The 23,127-nt window shown below is 38.4% G+C and overlaps 5 protein-coding genes across 9 annotated transcripts; 2 read left to right on the forward strand and 3 right to left on the reverse strand.

The window, feature by feature from the left end:
- Positions 1–1,201: 1,201 nt before the first annotated feature.
- On the forward strand, positions 1,202–2,210 carry LOC132470762 (protein S100-B-like). 2 transcript variants are annotated; one of them, XM_060069623.1, is made up of 3 exons: positions 1,202–1,355; positions 1,620–1,809; positions 2,029–2,210. In XM_060069623.1, the coding sequence occupies exons 1-3, from the start codon at positions 1,350–1,352 to the stop codon at positions 2,097–2,099; spliced, it is 267 nt and encodes an 88-aa protein (XP_059925606.1). In that variant the 5' UTR covers positions 1,202–1,349; the 3' UTR covers positions 2,100–2,210. The 2 variants fall into 2 exon arrangements, with proteins under 2 accessions (XP_059925606.1, XP_059925605.1); XM_060069622.1 differs by having other exon boundaries at positions 1,620–1,763.
- A 330-nt stretch (positions 2,211–2,540) lies between these two features.
- Positions 2,541–7,949, reverse strand: LOC132470761 (acyl-coenzyme A thioesterase 1-like). 4 transcript variants are annotated; one of them, XM_060069618.1, is made up of 12 exons: positions 7,805–7,949; positions 6,004–6,136; positions 5,589–5,798; positions 5,288–5,387; positions 4,991–5,196; positions 4,495–4,670; positions 4,265–4,381; positions 4,116–4,186; positions 3,720–3,807; positions 3,560–3,640; positions 3,195–3,330; positions 2,541–3,036 (listed from the first exon to the last, which is right to left on the reverse strand). In XM_060069618.1, exons 2-12 carry the CDS (start codon positions 6,110–6,112, stop codon positions 2,936–2,938), a joined length of 1,395 nt encoding a protein of 464 aa, XP_059925601.1. In that variant the 5' UTR covers positions 6,113–6,136; positions 7,805–7,949; the 3' UTR covers positions 2,541–2,935. The 4 variants fall into 4 exon arrangements, with proteins under 4 accessions (XP_059925601.1, XP_059925603.1, XP_059925602.1 ...); XM_060069620.1 differs by lacking the exon at positions 7,805–7,949 and adding an exon at positions 7,660–7,773; XM_060069619.1 differs by lacking the exon at positions 7,805–7,949 and adding an exon at positions 6,368–6,435.
- A 1,143-nt stretch (positions 7,950–9,092) lies between these two features.
- Positions 9,093–11,665, forward strand: sys1 (SYS1 golgi trafficking protein). Its single transcript, XM_060068683.1, has 4 exons — positions 9,093–9,368; positions 9,828–10,044; positions 10,143–10,210; positions 10,625–11,665. The coding sequence occupies exons 2-4, from the start codon at positions 9,883–9,885 to the stop codon at positions 10,863–10,865; spliced, it is 471 nt and encodes a 156-aa protein (XP_059924666.1). The 5' UTR covers positions 9,093–9,368; positions 9,828–9,882; the 3' UTR covers positions 10,866–11,665.
- An 848-nt stretch (positions 11,666–12,513) lies between these two features.
- Positions 12,514–16,061, reverse strand: LOC132470282 (neuritin-like). The gene is made up of 3 exons (XM_060068682.1): positions 15,686–16,061; positions 14,942–15,098; positions 12,514–14,351 (listed from the first exon to the last, which is right to left on the reverse strand). The coding sequence occupies exons 1-3, from the start codon at positions 15,732–15,734 to the stop codon at positions 14,123–14,125; spliced, it is 435 nt and encodes a 144-aa protein (XP_059924665.1). The 5' UTR covers positions 15,735–16,061; the 3' UTR covers positions 12,514–14,122.
- Positions 16,062–16,399: 338 nt separating this feature from the next.
- Positions 16,400–20,764, reverse strand: LOC132470281 (translocon-associated protein subunit alpha-like). Its single transcript, XM_060068681.1, has 9 exons — positions 20,605–20,764; positions 19,570–19,688; positions 19,211–19,304; positions 18,866–18,993; positions 18,499–18,633; positions 17,854–17,930; positions 17,598–17,676; positions 17,276–17,369; positions 16,400–17,147 (listed from the first exon to the last, which is right to left on the reverse strand). The coding sequence occupies exons 1-9, from the start codon at positions 20,672–20,674 to the stop codon at positions 17,083–17,085; spliced, it is 861 nt and encodes a 286-aa protein (XP_059924664.1). The 5' UTR covers positions 20,675–20,764; the 3' UTR covers positions 16,400–17,082.
- Between the last annotated feature and the right edge of the window lie 2,363 nt (positions 20,765–23,127).

The following is a 23,127-nucleotide window of genomic DNA, read 5'->3' on the forward strand; positions in this document are numbered from 1 at the left end:
GAAAGTTAAACTTTTGTTCTATTTTTTTTGTATTTTAGCAGTCTGTAGAAAACACTGTGTTAATGGTGGTTGTAAGCCTAATTTATGTGCAGTGAATTATTGTTACAGCACTATGGTTAAAAATGGCAACAACAAAAAGTGATACAGTTGAAAATATCCATTAGGTAAAGTACAATGACATAGTTAAAAGAACAACAAAATACTACATAATGCAGTTATTGTAATGCAGTATATATAGTACTATGGTATCGTAATTGTAGTATTCTATAGCAAAATAAAAGTATAATAAAAGTTCTGTAATTTACTTCAGTAGATTGTAGTTTATGTAGTAAACTGTAGTAGTATATAATGTAGTATACTGAAGTAATAAAACTGCAGTTTTCTGTAGTATACTATAGTTTACTGTAGTAGTATATATGTGGTATACTGTAGTAATAAAACTGCAGTTTTCTGTAGTTTACTGTAGTAAAACTACTATAGTAAGGTTCAAAAACACTACAATATTAACTATAGTATATGTACTGTAGTTTATTTACTATAGTAAACTATAGAATTTTCTGTAGTATACTATAGTTTACTGTAGTAAAACTACTATAGTAAGGTTCAAAAACACTACAATATTTACTATAGTATATGTACTGTAGTTTATTTACTATAGTAAACTATAGAATTTTCTGTAGTATACTATAGTTTACTGTAGTAAAACTACTATAGTAAGGTTCAAAAACACTACAATATTTACTATAGTATATGTACTGCAGTTTATTTACTATAGTAAACTATAGAATTTTCTGTAGTATACTATAGTTTACTGTAGTAAAACTACTATAGTAAGTTTCAAAAACACTACAATATTTACTATAGTATATATAGGGTATACTATAGTTTATTTACTATAGTAAACTATAGAATTTTTTCATTAAGGCAGAAAAAGGGTAACCACGGAAGGACTGGTGGTTGTTTTGATTATCCTGCGTGAGCCCACGAATAAAGCAATGTTCGTGAAGTAGTGACTGCAGTCTTCTTTGGGGGAAAATTACCTTGAACCTATTATTATCTTGAACCTTCACATAATTCTAAATTCTTCACCAAATGTATATGGCTCTCAGAACCCAAGCACAGACTCATACAATTAGCAGTAACATGACACCAATTAAGCTTCACATTTGGAGTAAGTGGTTTCCAGAATGCCTTTCACCACTAGCATCCATTAGACCCCACAGGCGTTACAGTGGGGGATTGAGGAGACTGCAGGCTCACTCTTCTTGTGAAGCAACTATACAGTCAGTTCTTCTGTTGGTCTCCTTCACTGCATTCATATTCCAGCTCCATCAAAAACAACATCTACGATGCAGGTAAACCAGTCTATATTTTGCATGATACTAATTGTGATTGTTGTGCTGCTTACTTTTTTCTATTCTTTTCTAATTTTTTTAATTAGATTCAGAAAACATTATTTTCTCGCAAGCATGTGATGTAAAATCGAATATACAGTAGGTTGTTATATAGATATACATCTTTTATTTTCCAAAATATATTGCAGTTTTACTTACCTCCTACAAATGTGTGTGGAATCTGGATATGATTTTGATTGTTAAAATAAGATGTGTTCATTGCAGAGAACTCGTCCCAGCTTAAGTGACATGGAGCAAGCCATCGTTGCCATCATTAATGTGTTCCACAAGTACTCTGGGAACAAGAGCAAGCTGAAAAAAGCAGAGCTCAAACACCTCATCAATAATGAAATGAGCCAGTTCATAATGGTAAGCCAAACCTTCCAGTATGGATATCGGTGTTATGAAGTACAGCGTAAGTGAAACGCATTATTGCCTCAAAAAATATTCTAGACTTAACAATGTCGAAGAACCACTTATTTTTTGTTGATTGTGGTCAATTCTCTACTAAAATAAGTTGTCTATTCACAAGAGCTGATTAAATAATATGAATGTGTAGATATATAAAAGAGCACAGCTACACAAACCTAAAAAGTGTTGTTTAGCCAAATGTTCCTTTCCATCTGTTCCATAGAAAATCGAGGAGAACGACACTCTGGACAGGCTTTTTGCAGACCTCGATCAAAACGGAGATCTGGAGATTGACTTCCAAGAGTTCATTTCCCTAATTGCCATGGTTACCTCAGAATGTCATGACCTTATACCACTTTGAATCTCCATCGATAACTTAATGCATCCATTAAACTTTAAACCATGCCTAAGAACGAATCCATTATTTTGCTAATGGACTGACACTAAATGTTGACCACAAATAGAGTCGTCATATCAAATCATGATCAAAGGTATTTTTGTACCAGAGCCTGCCAGCCAGGCAGGGGTGTGTTCGATACATTCTTCAGATGGGTTAGGGTTAGGGGGGGTCCGGGTCGATCCCGATGCGGAGCTCGGAGGGACTGTGCTCATTATGCTAGCATAATATTTATGGGTGAATACCTTCACCAATTATATTTTCCGGTTTAAATAAATTACATGAATGGAGTTAATGTTTTAGAAATGCTACTATTGCTGTAGTACATAAAGGTAGAATTTCGGCACAAATTAACTCAAGTTTATTTAATTTTTCAAAGTTGTGAAGTTGTGTTAATTCAGACCAGAATCATCTGGTCTGAATTAACAATTGGTTGTCTTGTTTAATTTAGAAGTTTGTGAATTGACATTCACAAACTTTTGTAGATTGTTTATTCGTGGAATATTCGATACATAGTTATTATAATACAACTGTAATTTCGGCCTGTCCTAATTCTTGCCAGTTATGTCATAAATCAAAACTATAACAATATGTAATAGCTATAGGGAATACATAAAAGTGCTTTATAGTAGTTGTACAGTATATTGGTATACTTTTTACTTTTGCATATTCTTTAATTTTATTTCTTTTCTCAGAAGAAGAACACAAAGTGTGAGGTTGGGGCCCTCTCGGTTTATCTTCTTAGGTTACAGTCCATAAAATCAAACATCTTCTTCCAGGCATCTTCCTGGGCAGCCGCATGGGGTGCAGGGTGCCCTCCCCAGAATGCTCTGACTACAAATCAGCAAATACAAGAGAGCATTAAAGTATGCCTTTAGAATTTGCCATAACACTCACAGAATTTATATAGGTTGTTCAACTGCTGCCACGATTCCAGCAAAGCAAAATGTTACGTTTTGAAGCAAAACAAAGAGAAAACCCCAACAACGTACTTCTCTTTGGTTTGGCCCTCCAAAGGGAAACGCTTGTGTTTGGAGAGTAAGGTGGCTCTATCAGATGACCAGCCCCAGGGTACGACAAGCGGGTGAACAGTTGAGCTTTTCCGGCGGACCTCAGGACCTCCCCAATCTGAATAAGTGATACAACAAGATTGGAACAAGAACTAGAAAATAATAGTACTAGGATGAGGAAAACCAATGTTGCATTGCATTGTGTGATTTTTTATATTTCTGAACGTAGATTGTCTAGGTTTAGAAATATTGTCTTTATTATGTTGCTATTAAGAATTAATCTTAAAAAGTATTAATCCAGCCATATTTGAATGTGCTAAGCTTCATACATTTAGACATTTGCTCACCTCATTTGCTGACTCCACACTTGCACAGTTGCTGTCGTCTTCACCCAATATGTATAATAAAGGGCATTCCAACGTTTCTATCTGCCAAGACCCACAACGTGATGGAGTCATTGAGCACTGCTTCAAATGTGTAGCAGGCTCATGGGGACTCAAATACTACCTTAATTTTGTTGTCTTTGGCAATGTTATGAGGCATCGTCATATCTTTAACAGTGAAGTTGCCATGTTCATCAACCGCCTTCGGGCTACTACAACACATCAGCAAACAGGTATATCATGAGGTGTTAGAACATGATAATAAGGCTTCATATAATAAAAAACAATACAAGCTAGCGTTTTAAGGGGAAAAAAACTGGCATCAAAGTTTTTGAAGATCCAGCTCTTGAAATATAAACACATTGTACAACCTTGATGCCAGTTTTTTTTCCCTTAAAACACTAGCTTGTATCGTTTTTTTTTTCTATCTCCTGGTGTATTCCAATCTATTCAGATTAAAAAAGAGCCTAAAATGGGAAATACATGTCAGCTATATAGTGTGTATACATAATTTGGAAACCTTCCAGACATCATGCTAGGCCACTTGTCATTACTTCCCACTGGTCCATTGATACCAATCACACACTTTGGCTGAGAGGAAGAAAAAAAAAATCATTATTTTGACACATATGCTTGCTTATGCTTGACTTACTTATGAATTCATCTTACTTTTAGGCCGATATGAGTGGCCATATGTAGGACAAGGTAGACTCCATAAGAGAGCCCAATGAGGCCAATTCTCTCCCCACAGACTTCTTGGTGGTCTTGGAGGAGGTTGTATGCCGACTTCCAATAAAGGGAAAAGGTTTAAAACAAGAACAGGTCAGCTTTAGCTGCATCAGATAGGGACACACCACCAACATACTGCAGAGGGTAACTAATAGGAGAAGTTAATTTACCCGAAAGTAATCGTCCCCAACGTTTATTTGATTAAGTGGACCAGGGATGTCTTTGTGTCCGAAGTAGGCAAGAGACAGGCTGGCAATGCCTTTAGATGCAAACAATGCAGAGCGGTACTCGTTCAGCCCTCCTCCAATGCCCCAGAGGTCCACCATGGCGGGGAAGGGCCCCGGACCTGGGTGGGATGGAAGGGATCCGGTCGGTCACCGAGCTGCACGGTTTGTCAAATGTTCTCTAATAAAGCTACATTTCCCCTTCAGCCAAGCAGGTAAATGTACCAATCCATCCAATCCATAATTTAGCTCTATAGCCGAGATAAACAGCGGTCATTTTAAAATAACAAACAAATAAATAAATAGAATAGATTTATTTTTTAAATATTCTATATATTTTTTTTTTATTTAATAGAAAATAAATGTAACAAACGTGTGTTTAAACTGTGTCATTATAAATAATAGCGGATTTAAAAAATGGGTTCTTTCTTTATCTGCTTACCAGAAGGTAAGAATAACGTTCCCACAACCCCATTCTGGCGGATCTCGACCCTCCTCGTGTGTGGAGCCATGTACCAGCGCTCCACACTCAAAGCGGCCAGACAACCTGCATGCTGTTCATCCATGGGGTCCTGGTCCGAGGTCATGTGGCCCTCCCAGAGGGACAGCTGCACCACGTAGGGGGTCTCTACGTCTCTCTTTCTAAGCCTTTGTGGAGCGGGCAGACAGTAGGGGTTTGAGTGGAGGATTCAAATGGAGCATTCAAGTGAATTCAGTCCACAGATGAGCAGCTCCATACCTCAGACCCTGCCTTGCAGACGGTGCAGGGTGCAGTGCCCAGAACAGTCCCATTGGTTCACAGCCAAAATATGACCCCCCTACTGAGGGATCCTTGGTCACTTTTGGGAGGTAGAGCAATAGTGAAAGAGGGAAGAACCAGTACAGATTAATACTGTCAAAAGTAGATTTGGAAATACTTATTAATGTCAGTCGGACTTGCGCTCATTGGATGATATGTGGTAACAGATAGTAAACGTTAACACTCCTACATTTACATTTTGTTGTTCTGAATCAGTATTACGATTATCCTTTGGACTTACAGTTGACCACCCCATTCTTATCGGTGTTATAGTGGGAAAAGGCTTCCCACAGGTCCCCTTCTTCACTGTGCATGTGTGCCCGCACGGTAACGGGACAGTTCGGGGGCAGGAAACGCCCCTGGATGCTGATCTGCTCGTCGATGAGGGCACGCGAGGGTCGAGCTGTTAACAATGGGGCGGGCCTGAGCTGGCTCTTCCACCGCACAGCCCCTTGAGTCAGAGAAAAAACACATGTTGGGAGCTAGCCTCAAGTCAAGACTTGTCCTTGACCCAGCTCACCGATGCTAGACCACATAGACAAAATAACTTTATTCTAATAATGCAATAACCCAAACTAATATAAAATGCTGTGGTGAAAGTGTGTGCAAAGGTTTTTACAGAGGCAAGTGAGAAAATGAACGAGATACCAACTTACCTAACAAATGTTGCATGCATGCTACATTTCTTAGTGTGGTGACCTCTGGTCTGATGCTTATTCCTGTGGTTCGCAATAGTGCTGTCACGGATGAATGGGCTTTCAGCATTGCGGATACGGAATACAGTCCACCCTTCAGTTAGACACAAACAGTATTATTACATCCTATTTGACTAAACCTGTACTGTTAGGAACTGCATGTTTTAATCTCGTGTCATACATGTAAAGAACACAGGTCCAACTCCTCTTTTCCCCTGCTTTATCTATATATCGGATCAACAAAGTAATTCATTATCAATGATTTACAGAAAAACCGAGCTGATCTGAAATACATTCTCCAAGACAGAAAATATATGTTTCTAACTTTTGCTGCTTACAAAATTTGAGAAATCCAACACTCAAGATAAAACCACTACGATACACATATTTTATGTTACACATACCCTGTAATTGAGCTGGGGTGTTTCTAGGTTTCATAAACACCTAGGGCTTAGCCCAGAGGGAAAAGCAATTTTTTTGTGCATGTGCATGAAAATGTTTTCATAAAGCTTTACCTAAATAAAGAAAATGCGCAATTTATTATAGATTTAAATAGCTACACTTGAGGTGATAAACAGTCTGGTTATGTTTTTAAACTGTTTATTCCCTTGCCAGAAGGACTATCTAAAAGGACTGGGCTATATTTGTAGACGTCCCTGGAATCCCCATGTTTCTTTCTAAATAACTACCATTAGTGATTAGAATCATCACTTCTAGACTGAATTGCATTAATGTATTCCATAGTTACCAGTAAATATACCAATAAATATTGAAAAGAAATATATATATTTATTTCAAAAATTATATTCAGGGCTAATTATATAATATCCGGGGATTTAGCCCAGAATAAAACAGCCTAGTGACGCCACTGTAATTGAGTGATACACTGTTCTGCGTTTTAGAAGCAGAGCCATGATTGCATAAATTTGGCAAAAGATGACATGGAATGTCGATTATGAAATCGCATTATTATTTATTCAAAGAGAATTAATAATTAAAAATGTGTAACTATCTCTGTAATATTTAATAGGAAGCTGACACGGAATTTAAATAGTATTAACTTCTCACATAATCAATCTGGACTGCGCAGAGCCCAGAAAGACAGAGCCGTTTATCCAGAATGGTAGCCTATAACTAATAAGATATTGATATTATTTAAATTCTACCCTGATTAAATCTCGAAAAATCCAGGTAAAAAATGTAAAACATTTTGTTAAATATGATATTATTTGTTATGACACAGCATACACACGTTTAACACAACCACCAACCAAATTATTCGTTAGTTGTGAGTTGATTACATTTTCATCGGATGTTTGTGTACAGGCCTTATGACCTATTCAAAAGATACATAGGTCAATATGATGTATTGTAAAGCCTATAAGTTTAGCCTGTTGTGGTGAATGTTGAAGAACAAGCTTAAATTAATTATTAACTTCGAAAGCCCTATTTTAATGTTTCGCAAGGTAGGCTTTTATCTTCCGTAAACTCACATATCACTCATTATAATCACTTATATTGATTATAATGAGTGGTCACTGCATTGATCACTGCAGTTAATCACTTCATTAGGCATAGGAACCGCAGTATACATTTACATGTAGCCTATAGGCCTACCTGTTATAGCCTTTACACGGAAGCAAAGTAGTAATAGATCACTCATCATGTTTGGCTTTTTCTTGAAAATCGTAGGATCACTGGTCTAGCATTAACTGTCAGACACAATAGTTTGAAGATATGTAACGTGAACCACAAAGCCTACCTCATAAAATGGTCGATCCAAATATATATTTGTTTGGGGTCCAAGAAAGTCCTTGTTATGCCATGAAGGCCATGTGTCCTGAAATATGAACTATGGGGGGGGGGGGGGGCTGACCCCCTGCCTGCTCTACAGCTAGAAACATGGAAATATTATAGAAGAACACATGTCTTACGGCGGCGTCTAGAACGTCATCACAGGCGGCCATCTTATCACAGGCAATCTTGACCGATTTACAATCGGTTTGGTTTCTTACAAACGTCATAAACGTGGTTATATAATATTGTACCTATTTTACAACATTATTCTATTTTTTTTTTTAGAAACTAAAATAATTATTTATAAGTATTCAGTGTCATAACTACATCTCTGACGTTTATAACAAACCAAACCGTTTGAAAATCGGTTGGAAATTGAGCAAGTTATGGTTATTTAAAAAGTATGGTACATACCACTACCAACACTGTTATGGGTGAGCAGCTGACTGTGGCAAGATGGCCGCCAGCGCGGACGTTCGACTCCATTGGCCAGCAGCGCAGACGAGACATCTATATGTCTAAGCCCATTCTACCAAAAAAACTGTCACTTTTTTTTAGGAAAAATTGACTGATTTGATTTGTGGTTTTGATTTGATTTGTGTTGGATGTCAATGCAGTGATTGACCCCTTCCTTTCAACCGGCGGATCGTTTTTGTGGCTGCATTGTTGTAAAACGCAACATTTAGAAATGGGCATTTCTATAGCCTATTAATCGGGATCATTGTACCTGGTTTTTTTTTGGGGTATTTTTATTTTTTATTGTTTGTGGCATCAAAATGTATAAGCACACGCTATGTACAACCCAGTTCACAAAATAACAGATCACAAAATCTAATTGAAATTAATGTGTGAATGGAAATTATTAGGTTCAGATATATGGTTGATATTATTAACGTATTATTATTAAATATATTAATCTAATATATTATTAAATCACTAACAAGCACGACTATTGGTTTGCGTCCGTTGTCATCCATTAATAATTACGTGTTTTTAGGATTTTATGTTGAGAAGAACAAGTTGTTATTGTCTTTAAAACTCAACTCGACGAAGTATTATTTTTATTCTTATTATTCTTATAATTATTATTTAGTTTGTTATAATAAACATTTATCTCTAAAATATTTTTGTCAAATCTGTGAACGCGTACATCGTGGCGTAGTTTCCGAGTATCTTTCAAAGTAAAAGCCTTATCCATCTTAAAAAGTATACAATGACGCAAGAGGAAGGACTTTATTTTGTAAATAATTGCAATACTTTTGTTATCCGGTTCAATTATTTTGACCTAGCTTACTTGTTGGTTTTGTTTTGCGTATACAAGACACGGGGAGCCAAACATATATAGACAGTGTCAGATTGATCATATAAACGGTTTCTTCCGGGGCCGAGCTGCTGCGTGGCTTTTCGCCCCTGTCGGGGTTTTGGATGAGGCGTTTCGCCCACTCACAGCTGAACAGACTCTTGTTTTCGGGCAAAGGACGGTTCTGCTGTCAAGGAACTACGATGAAGTTGCCTCAGTCAAATTAAACGTAAACACCTATGTTGTATAAATCAATGTTGGTAATATTTGGTTTCCTCCCCAGTCATACCCGCGGAATACAAAGCTCTGTTGTTGTGTGATTGGCATTGAAGTGTTTTTCAGAATCGTTTGGGGTCTGCTCAGTCCAGCAGGATGGACTGCAGGGTCTTTGTATGCTCGGAAGCTAACGTTAGCTGTTATGTCTCTCTTCGTAATCACCAGTCAAGGCAGACGGCCTATTGACACATATTTGCTATTTATGTTTCTTTGACTGTATATGTATGTCATTTCCAATGAAAAGGTGCGTTGTATCCGCCGAGTTGTGTCAAGTTATTGTTGTTATTTTTGGCCCTATCGCCTAAATGCTTTGAATGTTTCAGTGTGTGTATTTGTGCCCATGCAGTTTTAGAACGTATGAAGACGACAGATTACAAATTAACTTGCCTTCTTCTTTTTGTTTCCGATTCAGAAGTCAAACTCACTGCTTTCATCAGCTTTGAGAAGGTCCCCGAGTTTACAGTGCAATGGCCAGCCATTTCAGAAGCTACATCTGGGACCCAGTCCTTATCGTTTCACAAATTGTACTGATGCAGTGCATCTACTACAGCTTCTTGGGACTGTGGATGGCAGGAGTAGACAGCCTTGTGCAGATTAACCGCTCTCTGGACCAAATATTTAGCTATCAAGTAAGTCCTACTCTTAACCATGTGTAATAGCAATTCATGCCATGATATTCTAATTTATGAACCCAACTACTGTCTAAACCAGACTTTTCTACTTGCAGGTTCTTGGATTTGCAACTATACAAGGCAGACTTTCAATGATGGCATTTGTTTTAAATTCTCTTACATGGTAAGATTAAGGGTCATCTTTAGAGTGCTTCTTAAATTATTTTTCTTGTTCCTCTATCTCGCCACATCCGAGCAACACACTTTGAAAGCCTGGCCAATAACCTAAACCACATTGAAAGCTGCTAAGGATGGGGATCCCTACTGGACCACATTTTCAGTGCAGTGCGAATGAGTCTGCATCCTGGACCACGGCCAGGGTGTTCCATTTGCAGTCGTCTACCGCCTACCTACTCAAAATGGCTTGACTGATTTGTTATAGTCTTCCAATCACAATCGATTTTCAATATTACACACCAAAGATTTTGGTAAATTAGGCCTGAAAACATTGCAGGAGTGTTTTATAGAACATTTATGATTCCAACTCGACATCATTTCATGTTTATCCTGACTTGTGTCTGTCCCAATATTTCACCAGTGCCCTCGGCCTGTGGTTTTTTATCCGCCGAGGGAAGCAGTGCCTGGACTTCACCGTCACGGTCCACTTCTTTCACATGATTGGCTGCTGGATCTACAACGCCCACTTTCCAGCTGCTCTGTCCTGGTGGCTCGTCAACATTGCTTGCATGGCTTTGATGGCTGTGATTGGGGAGTACCTGTGCATGCAGACTGAGCTCCGGGCAATCCCTGTCAACACAGGCCCCAAATCCAACCTGTGACGAGACTCACTGACCGCACACTGTGATGCCGATGTGGGTACCAGTGGACGGGACAATTGACCTTGGGAGTTTGGTCAGTGAGGGTTTTGGACTCAAAGAGCAAGCAACAGATGCAAATAGACTGTTGATTTAACAGAGATAAAAACCACAAGACCAACCCTTTTTTTTCATAATTGTCCATCTTACACTGAAAATCTTTCATTTGTATGCCAATTAAGATGCAATGCTAAAATGGTTTTAGATGCAGGTTAATGTGTTCCATATTATATACAATTTATTTTGCATCAGAAAACGCACTATTGGATAAGGTGGTGTCTGAAATGTCCATCGATTTGTACAGTGTTATGTATCCTAGTGTAAACCAGCTGGGGATCTTGTTTGCTTACATCAACGTTCTTGGCATATTGGATGTTGGATAAAAGCTTGTTTTCTGGGTTGAATCTCAAAATGGCGACTGTGGCTCATAGTTTGCAGATTGCTTCTATAATGCTATGGCTAGTTTATTATAAAAAGACAAGTCCCCTCCATAAGGGATTATCTACCAGCTATCTGCTTTGTTGTTTTTGAAAGTGTTGTGTGACGTGGATATGGAGAGGAGTATTCAATGCTTTCACACAATGTATAATTATTCATAGAGACCAATACTTTTGAATTAGTCCAATTGTGAGATTGCTCTAGCTCGTGGCTGTGAACAATATACTATGAGTGTTAAAACATCTATGAATTCAAATATTATCATTCAATCTGAGCCTTTATCTGAACCCTATCAATGGTAATAAATCTGGTTCGGGTTGATATTCCTTGATATAGTATTGTATTAGAGCCTGGATGGTAGCAGGCAGAGAAAGCGATCTTCACTACCCAAGCAATTAATCTATTTGGAACAACTTGAAGTAATCATTTTCACATAATCATATTTATTGTATAGAGAAAAAGTTCTGTGGTGGTATGGCTCTGTTGGTCCAGAATCGACCAGGTACTTTCTTCAAAATGTTGCTGCATTAAGATAATGTGTCTGTGCAAATGTGAGGTACAATGTTTTATAAATTACCCAATACAGAAAGTGTCCAACCCAGTCCACTGACGATAACGAGAGAGAAGGAATTTAAACTTTAAGTCAAAATCACTGCTTTCATTTGACATTAACTGGAACATTTTAATTTTAACCTAATACAAGGGAAGGATGAATTATTGTCAAGATGTTGTGGGTTACAAATAATTGTCCGGCTTACGTCAGCTGGTGAAACTGAGCTTCTATGAAGAGTGCCTTCCACCATAAATGGGCACTATGGTGGCCAGAGGTCTTTCCTCTGGGCCGGAACCCCCTCCCACTCTCTCCATTTCCTGTCTTCTGAGTGGTCAGGTGGAAGAGAACAGATGGGGACACACTAACGAGCTTCTGCATGGAGACGCCACACTCTCATTATCGACATTTTGCTACAGGCACGGCTAAATACAGAAGTGGCTGAACGAGTGATCTCTGAGGAAACTGTTAAACGAATACACCCTCATTTAAAGTGAGAATTGGTAACAATGTATTTTGAATGTCTTAGGACTCATTTGTTACATAACTAGCCGTATGAGAGCTTATATAGACAACTTCACAACCATCACAATAAAACATTCATCACAACGAAACAAATGGGTAGGTATTTCAATAGATAGTTCTGTTTTATTGTTACAAACATATTACTTTGTGATACAATACTTGGTACAGGCTTTTATAAATACTGTGCTTTGTTATTGACTTCCAGAAATGACAGGTATTGCATTTCATGTTTACATTCAGTTCTTTAGATAAACTTTTTGTGTATGAGCTTTTTCATGTTACTGAAGACCTGGATGCAATCATGTTCATGCTTACCTCATCAGACGCTAAAATAACTGACCTCTTTCTCATGCTTTATAAGCCAAAAATACAGTGTATTTTTTATCTGACATTTACGGCCAACACAAACAAGGGTTGAGACTTTGTTAATACTTAAAAATGAGCACAAGCTACTACTAACCATGCCAATGGGGAGAGAATCGATATGGATAAAAACAAACTAAAACATATTGCTTCTACTTGGGATCCAATCCAATTTCATGCATAGATCTTACAACTTGCTCTGTGTCGAGGTGCAGACAGATGCATCTATAAAATCCATCTGCTTCCATCAAACCGTACGCTGAAAATAATCATGCGTTTGTAATCTTATTATTATAAATACCAAGGACCACACATTTCAAAAGGGCTAAATTATGATATGATGTGAATAAAACATTAATTGTCATACTTGGGCAATTGTCCATCATTTAATAAGCCGTTAGTGTGTGGCCATAACGGCGGAAGGTGGAGCTCATTGTTATAATTATTACTAGTTGTTAGCTCTTTATTGCTTGTTTATTGTGTTTTAAAGGCCCTTCAACGCAATACCATGTAGAATATTCAATTGGGGGAAAAAAAAATCAATATTCATGTCATTTGAATGTGTTCAGTAACACCAGTCAGTTAAGCAATCAACAATATAAATCCCATTCCGCAAGCCATAACATAACAATGCATGTAGAAAGAGATTATTAGCCAGGGTGGATAGGAAGTTATGGGGGTTCAATGCCTAATTTGGTGTCTTAATAGCGGTCATGCAAAAATAGCCAGAAGTAGCTAAGATTTGCGTGAACATTTATTAGGTTTCATACACCTCGCTTGATTGTCACATAAAAATAAAATCACGACAGTTTGCAATATCCTTACGTGGCGGTCTTATGCATGTACCATCTGCGTCTGGTTTGACAGATGGTTCAATACTTGTCAACATGTACAGTATAAACTAGTTCTTATTTTTACAAAACAGTTTTGTTTTTTTCTCTATCAAACAACTGTCACTAGAGTTTATCTAAATCAGCTCATTGACAAAATAACAGCACAAAGTCAACCTTGCTGACAAAGCTTATGCTCAATAACATTTCCCAACAATGATATTCTTGAAGTGGTTACACATTAGCCTTCCAAAACATAACATCTATGGCTTTGCGTTAACATTTACTGTGGCCCTTTAAAATTGCCACACCATTATTAACAGTGCCTAATTTGCTAACTTGTCAATCTTGATTGACAAGTGATCAAACTCGTAAGCAGTGTTTGATTTACAAACATTAAATTGCTTAAGGAAATCCTTGGCTTGACGATTTTAGTGCTCAGGGGAGAATATAATGTAAAGAGATCTGGGTCTGCAGAGGGAGGGGGGGATAGGTGGTCTGCTTACGAGTCCGCTTCATGCGTATGCGGCTACAGACACGATGAGCCCGGCCAGCAGGGGCAGGGGAAGTGTGGTCAGAGAGGCCCGGAGGAAGGGCGAGGCGCTCGGGGCGCACAGGTCAAACAGGCTCCCCTGGAAGCGGATCTTCCTGGAGTCCTCTCGGAGGGTCTCCCAGATGGGGCCCACCTCCTCCTGACAGTCGGACAGAGCCGTGAGGGCACACGTGTGGAAGGCTTCCCAGTGGCTGCATGGTAAACACAAGAAACAGGGGATGAGCAGAGATACGCTTTGAATCAGCAGAACATTCATTGTTATGCACGCCATGAGCGGTTGTGATTAGAATTCCACATGTGTTTGATATAATGTTAAAATAGATCAAGTAAGACTTTAATTGCCATACATTAAAGCAACATAGCAGGACAACATGTGAATAATGACTTGATGGTTTGTGTATGGGGCTGTAGATTGAATACACAGTGCTATGCTTGCAATGTGCACAGAGCAACAATGATTTTTCTAATCTGGGTAATTACTGCTGCAGCCATAGTCATAAATTATTTAGTCGAGCAACTCTGTGCATTCTTTCTTGTTCTCTACCCTGGAGATCTGCGGACATCTGTTCATTTGTTTTCAGTTGGCGTATACAATGCATAGCCTTAGAGGATTATAGAAAAAGGCCTATCGTCAAAGCATATATATCAAAAAAGATATAGAAACCTTCCTATACAAAGAAATAATCTGGATTAGATTAATATATAGTATGACCTTTCTTTCAAACATTTATATTATTATATTATATATTTTTATATTTATTGTCCTCTCCAATAGGCCTACCTGCACACCGCCTCAACTCCCCTCTCACTGGTCACGTTCTCCTGGTAGTTGTCCATGCTCTCCCCCAGCTCCAGGACACAGTCCGAGAAGTCCTTGTATATCTTCTCACACCTCACATCGGTTGAGTCGACCGTCACAACGATGATGCACAGGGACACTACATAGAAGACAGACAGCATAAAACAACCCTTAACAACGTGCACAACATTTCATTTGAATAAGACATATGAGCTCTATCAGAGTAAATACAATGTGCCGTAGGATAGTGGTCAATATGTGTACCACCCTTTGGCCAATACAGCAGCACGTTGTATCGTATTTAGTCCCCGGCTTAAATAGGGGGCTTGGAAGCGATTTTTTTTAATATATTGAATATGGCAAGATCATGTTGTAATAAGTAATTAAATCATCAACCGTTTAAAATTACTCTATTTTAATGTGAACGCCATGTTCAGTGTGCTAAACATTACGTTGATGTTCGGTAACACATTGCATGGAGGGGTGTGCCCTGCAACATAGGCAATACTTCGCTCCGTAAAAAAACAATATGTTGAAGATACAAGAAAGGATATTCATTGCTTTTCTGATGAGACGCATATGGATGCATGCAGATTTTACATAATTCAACGTGTTTGCAGGTTTTGGTACAATATATCAAATCATCTTGCATTTAAACATTTGGAGTATCAATGTTGGACAATTATATATAGCGAGATCAAATATATGCTAGATAGGCACGCTTACCAAAGACAAGTGCTAGAAGTCCACAGATCTTCGTCGATATAAATCCCATATCCCATTTCAAGCCAAGCAAATAACTCTTCGAGCTATAAGACAAGGGAGCCAATAAACTCGACCAAACATATAAATATTCTCCGCAAATCGCAATGTTGAGCAAATCAGATGGCCGTCATTTGCAATGGATTGTATGTTCGTAAATAATTACAAGATGATACGCAGGCCTATTTGGCGCGTCTGGCAGTGGCTGCACAGATGCTTCCGACAACAAGGATACCTGCTATCTATCTGTGCATATTTCTACTCTTATCCTGGACTGCTTTTATACCTCTATAACCCCGACATGCTGCTGCCATCCCATGGTTTATTGTGGCTTGGAGTGAAACAGCGCCTCTGTGTTACATATGGGGTCGGCAGCTGTGCACTATCTAATCGAACTTGATAGAAAACAGAAATAGTTTGTTCGACGGTCGCATATACCATATATTAAAATAGGCTAAACAAGCCTACTACTAAATCTTGAATGGCCACATACAGAACTTCCTGAAGCTTTATCTTAGGGACAAAGCCTATGTTTAGTAAACCATAAATATAACCATGAAGAGACCTCACTTGTTATTTGCCTAATTGTTATGTCATTCTTATATTAAATATCCTACCCTGTTCATAGGCCTCAAATGAAGAAGGAATAACACAGCAATTACTTCAGACAAACAACGATTTTGTTCAGCCCTTTATTTGTCCTGTGATGCAGCTTGACAACTTGGCACACATTTTTTAACAAAAGCTTAAAATACTTAATACTTTTCAAAGCCTCATGAGAAATAGGCACACACAAAAAAAAAAATCTGTTTCCTGATAAGGCTTTGCTCTTATTTGTTGTACCTAGAAGAAATGAGTTGAACTGATGGAAATAAAATTAAACTGCATCCAAACCATTCAAGGTTAAACAGGAATGATGGAAAACCGACAACCAATACACAAATCCAATACCAATATCAAACCCATCACATACAGTAAATACTTGGAAAGCAGCTTCAATTATTTTCGAGCTTTTTTTACATATAGAAAAGAGTTGTCTCTAACGACATTAAACCTCAACGCACACTTAATGCACGTACATCTGGTGTGTGCTATTTTTCAAATTGATGCAGTACAGACTATTGTTCACATATTTTTTCAATACATGATGGTGAAGGTCCTGGTGATGCTCTTTAAGGCCCAAACCCCTGGCAGGTGAAGGCAGCATTAGGACAGATGTAAAGGGTTGGTCAGGCATACTGCTGGGACGGGAAGCTGTGCACTCCAGGGCTGCAAAGCAGTGGTTATTCAGAGTCAGTTACTGTGGCTGATGAAGAAATTGGCGTTGGAAGTCGCTCATGGCAGGGAATGACAGCGGGAAACTATTGATCGGTCCCAGCTGCTCTCTTGGTTCGTTTCCGTGGCGATGTCTTCGGGGATGCTCTGTCTGTAACACAGTTGGTTTCTTTAGAATGATGCTGTGGCTTTTTATTAAGATCAGATAAATCAATTCAAACAGAATGTTGTTGTATATTGTATGATTCCTTGTAGAGCGTGTCAACATGTAAAACGTACTCATGGCATCAAGGGTTTCCTTAGGGATCCAGCTGATGTCAACGTCATTCATGTTGCCAGTGCCCTTCTCTATCTTCATCGTAATTCTCCTCTTCTGAAAATAGAAAAATATGATGCCTTGATAAATAAATACAGGGCAATGATTTTTTTTTAGGGAAGAATATTAGAAAAAGAGAAGATGCAACAACCGGGGGTTATTGTATAATATTTAATCAAATTATTAATAAAAAAGATGCCATCATCACAAGCAGTAGTCTACATTATAAGCCATTAACATATATACTAAGTATGAATGAGTTGGGGAAGTGGTTAAAGCCCTTACCGTCCTAGAGTCCAGAACCTGGTACATGGCGAACAGCATGAGAGCCACCAGTCCAGTCAGGAAGATGTACATGAACATCCTGGAAGCAGAACAAAGACAAAGGTTCAGGCCCACTTTCTCATTCTGTTTGGCACATGATCACTCAATACATATGCAACTCTTTGATTATGAAAGCAAGGACCAAAGCTGTTTCTTAAGGACTTATTTTCTCATGTTATTAATCAAATAATGTAAAACTATTACTAAAAAACATTACGTTTCTCCATCCAGCCCCTCCTCTAGCTCTGTGATGGTGACAGTCTGGTTATAGATGGCGGTCTGGAAGGCTTTGCCCTGGAGAACAATGATCAAAACGTCATTAGTTAATACATTACAGATAATAAGCAGGTAGTCATCCTGTATACTGGTAGCATACAACTGATGTCGTCAAATGCAACCACCAAAAATGTTTTTAGCTGTGAGTATACTGGCACTCTAAATTACTCATAGACAGATTGGGACCAAAATCTGTTGACCTGATTTTTGCATTGAGATAGCAAACTACAATCAGCTAGCTGTGCTGTGCCAGGTTGCACAGCAATCTGTAAACGAATGCCATCCAAAAGAGCTCATTCTTGCCATTGGTTGACTCGGACCAAGTGTCCAGATGATAATATCCCACACCTTTCATATTGAATAACATTCTTAGTTTCGTAGAATTAAGCTAGAAGACTTTACAACTTCAGGCACAAATACTCGATTGCAAATAGATATTGTGGGTGAATCCTCACTCTTTGAAGCTTACGACCCTTTGTAGCAGATTGTAGTTTTACTTCATCACATCAAAAATATCCGGTCCCAGAGTGATTGGACAACCAACCACACTATAGCTTTCTGAAACCTCTATGGGGGGACGTCTTACTTCTGTGTCCATGTAGTTGAGGAGAATAACAAGGCCAAAAGGCCGGCCGGCCATGGGTTGAGCTGGGATGAAGGAATATTCAAAGGAGGCCTGTTTCTGGGCTGGCACCACAGTGTTCAGCTGTAGCGCTGTGAACTGCACAACAGAGGAATACCACACAGTTCAATTAAATTATGACACTGATAGAATAAACTAACTTATGCAATCAAGTTTACAAAACTAGCTTTGAAATTTCATCCCATATGACATGTAGTCGAACTAGGTTTATACGTTTGATTTTAAAATGACTGACTTGAAATATAATTGAAAACTATGAGGGTCTCTATAAAACTCTTAACCTATGCATCACAGCTGTGTTTCAACATACGTTCTGGATGTAGAACTGGAAGTCTTGGGGGTAGCGGAAGGAAGCCTCCAGGGACTGGACCGTGAACTCCTGGTTGCCCTTGTTCGTGAATCCTACCAGGAACTTCACGATTTCATCGGATGGGAACTCTGTATTGTTGGGGAAGCCATGGTACACACAAAATGGTTAAGTGTTAATAAATGTATAACATATATTCGGTAACATATATTTTACAATCCTAGACAACTCACAGGCAACTCCTCCAACTCAATTGCATGTGTGTTTTTGAAACACACATGCACTTCACTAAGCATAGGTACGCGTGTAATGTTATACTTAGGAAGGAGGCCCATTAAAACAACGAACCCTCTCCAGTCACAAAGACGATGGTTGTGTCAGCGTCAGGATGGGAAGTAACATCAGCAGATTCAGAGTCTTCCTCTGCATCACTGTCCTGTTCCTGAAGAATAGAGTAGGACACTCATATAATGACCATTCAGAACTGGCCTAAAAATAAATAGATTCAGGATGTGCAAATCACAATAAGACAGCTAAATTATAAGAGCAAACACTAACACTATAAGTACTTAAAATGAACTTTAAAGATGTAACAATAAAATCTGTTGGGCAAGAGACACATTATGATACCCAGAGGCCTATGTTTGAAGAACAAATATCTGTAACACTTCGATGGGTTCCTGTTTGATCCAAATAAAAAAACCTACCTGGTGTATTATTTGGTCTTCCTCAACAAGGACCTCTTCCTCCTCTTCCTCATCCTCCTCGTCAACTGTGGCATCATGTCCAATGTCCTCAGCAGACTCCGACTCAGCAGAAACCTGGCCTGAATCATTGCCAAACCAACAACAACCAAAAACATTTGGCAACATTGCTGTACAAAAGTTGAATGGGTTTTAGGATTTATAACGATCTGTGTGAGTGAAATCATTGAATAGTTTGTAAAGCAGTGATGAATGAATTGAAGTGAGCAGCCTACCATATGCTATACTAATTTACTATCAGGGAAATTATAAACACAATAATGTGAACTGTCGCATAAATTGGTTGGTTGCACCGGAATCTATTAAACCAGATTCAATAGGCTACAAACTGTTTTAGGCCAACTTTAAAATGGCCAGACAATATGCATTGCTGAAGGCTGTATACCAGCTCGAAATGGTGGGCTGAAATGATAGCAATGATGACTATTAATAATATTCGACGATGATAACCAAACTTCAAAACTCGATTTAAACTGTACGTAGCAGGCAGGACAGCGAATCAAGATGCTCCGTGATTTTTACCCCACACATTTGGAACTATGGTGACGTGTCCCATAGGCTTCGTCCAGTTACGTAAAGCACAATATTCACTGGGATTATATGTACATATATTGATTCCAAAAGGATTAAACTCTTACAGAAAGGTTTCACTTAACAAAAAAATGAAGTAAAAAGATAAATGAGGCGTAACATTCCCAAAATTTTACAACACAAGTCAGTAGGTGGAGCATGGCTTTCATTTCATTTAAGAATTGCGACACTCAGACTTTGATACAACTTCACATCCAACTTAACTTCAACATGCTTATTGTAATTTTAATGACACTTACTAAGGCCTTCTTCCTTTCTAAGGTCTGAATGGAAGTTTGGTGCCACGTCAATGTTACGCTCCCTGATAACCGAGTAGCAACCGAACGACTGCAGTCGACTGAATACTATTGCATACCATTCCACATCTAAACAAAGTAAATTACTTACCGATGGATATTAATCCACATGGGAAGGCCAGGAGCAAAAGGAGCACGATTTTGGATCCGAAGTTGAACATTTTGTGTACTTTAATGTTGGGAGATTCTTCCACACCAACAGTCAGGGAAAGAGAGGGCACTTCAGAAAGGGGAGGGGATAGAACCTTTTATGACACGCCTATTCCGGGGCAGTATCGTTCCTTTATGAATGTTTCTTTTTATTGTGTTTTTAAGATGCTTCGTATCGGAAGACACTCTACCTGTGATTACGTTCGAATACGTATAAGCTCGTCAAAATACAGAGAATGGAAGAAAATATATAATCATAAAGGTTTGGATCAATCATTAAAATCGATCAACTTATCTTGAATAATGACAACGCAGATGTATCCCCACAGTGTAGATAGAAAAACAGTGGATGTGACAGAGTTGGATGGTAGGAGAGCAGTGATACATTGCATGGGGAAGAAGATCAGGAATCAATCACTTCAATGTCTTTCAGGGCCTTCTGCTGTATTCGAACATTGCACATGCTAAACCGCACCTTATATTTAACTGTTTTTGTTTAACTAAATTCTGCTCTTTGTACAGATATTTTTTGTAGTTCAGTTTATTTATCGACTTTTATTTTAAGTATATTTTGTGTGAAGGGAACTTGCAAATTAAGAATTTCATTGCACAGTGTAAACGATGTTTCCATTGTGTATGACAATAAACGATTTTGTATTTTGTATCTTGTACCCTCGTAACAAGATGGATGAATTGATAAATTACATATAGATAAATTACTGAAAAGTGAAAACAAGTCATGGGAATGGGAATGTACATGGTATGATGGTTAGCACACTGCCAGCATGTTGTTTATCTTTGACGTCACCGTTTGAGCAGCAGTCGATCGCTCGATTTGGTTTGGTCTGCTGTTTATCCGCTAGATGTCGCACTTATCCACCTAGTGTGTGTTTTTTTTTATTTATTGTTTTGGGGCCGCAGTTGAAAGATTATGGCCAGGGATTCTAGGAACCAGACAAATCGAGCTGAAGTGTTTCACGGCCGATGTCAGTCTAGAATGATCAGCAGCACCATGCCTATAATGTAATAGTTTAGTGGAGTCGGTATGCAGCTATAATTACTAGGGAAGCTGGAACCAGATAAAAGGGCATGAAACTTCAAGCCTAGAGTTGAATCGAATTGAATTGAATTGAACCGTTATCCCTCGCCGCCGCAAGGTGTCCGCAATAGTTCATGGTTCATGATGGACACATTTTCGCCACCGTCACGTTGAAATAGGCGAACTGCATGATAAACTGTATATAGGCCTTAAAGGCACCCAGTGCAACTTTATGTAAACATTCAATGAAAAATAAACATTCAATTTCTAGTCTTTTTTACACGTAGTAAGTTTCAATAACTCCATACCATTACATATCGACATTCAAGGAGCAAAGATGAGACGTCGTTGTGTGGTGAGAACTGATAGAAAATCGTAAACAACAACAATCGCCGGTGGGGAGAAGCCATTTTTCCATTGACTGGAAGCCTGCTTTATTTATTGTAGGTTACAAAAAAGAAAGAAAATGGCGGCATTGTTGTTGTTATCGATTTTGTATCAGTTCTCACCACGCAACGACGTCTCATCTTCGCTGCTTAAATGTCGGTATGTAATGGTATGGAGTTATTGAAACTTACTACGTGTAAAAAAGACTAGAAATTGAATGTTTATTTTTAAACCTCGAAAGTTGCACTGGGTGCCTTTAAAGACACCCAGTGCAACTTTATGTAAACATTCAATGAAAAATAAACATTCAATTTCTAGTCTTTTTTACACGTAGTAAGTTTCAATAACTCCATACCATTACATATCGACATTCAAGGAGCAAAGATGAGACGTCGTTGTGTGGTGAGAACTGATAGAAAATCGTAAACAACAACAATCGCCGGTGGGGAGAAGCCATTTTTCCATTGACTGGAAGCCTGCTTTATTTATTGTAGGTTACAAAAAATAAAGAAAATGGCGGCATTGTTGTTGTTATCGATTTTGTATCAGTTCTCACCACACAACGACGTCTCATCTTTGCTGCTTAAATGTCGGTATGTAATGGTATGGAGTTATTGAAACTTACTACGTGTAAAAAAGACTAGAAATTGAATGTTTATTTTTAAACCTCGAAAGTTGCACTGGGTGCCTTTAAAGGCACCCAGTGCAACTTTATGTAAACATTCAATGAAAAATAAACATTCAATTTCTAGTCTTTTTTACACGTAGTAAGTTTCAATAACTCCATACCATTACATATCGACATTCAAGGAGCAAAGATGAGACGTCGTTGTGTGGTGAGAACTGATAGAAAATCGTAAACAACAACAATCGCCGGTGGGGAGAAGCCATTTTTCCATTGACTGGAAGCCTGCTTTATTTATTGTAGGTTACAAAAAATAAAGAAAATGGCGGCATTGTTGTTGTTATCGATTTTCTATCAGTTCTCACCACACAACGACGTCTCATCTTTGCTGCTTGAATGTCGGTATGTAATGG

The sequence above is a fragment of the Gadus macrocephalus genome, chromosome 13 (assembly GCF_031168955.1).
Source record: "Gadus macrocephalus chromosome 13, ASM3116895v1".
NCBI lineage: Eukaryota > Metazoa > Chordata > Actinopteri > Gadiformes > Gadidae > Gadus > Gadus macrocephalus.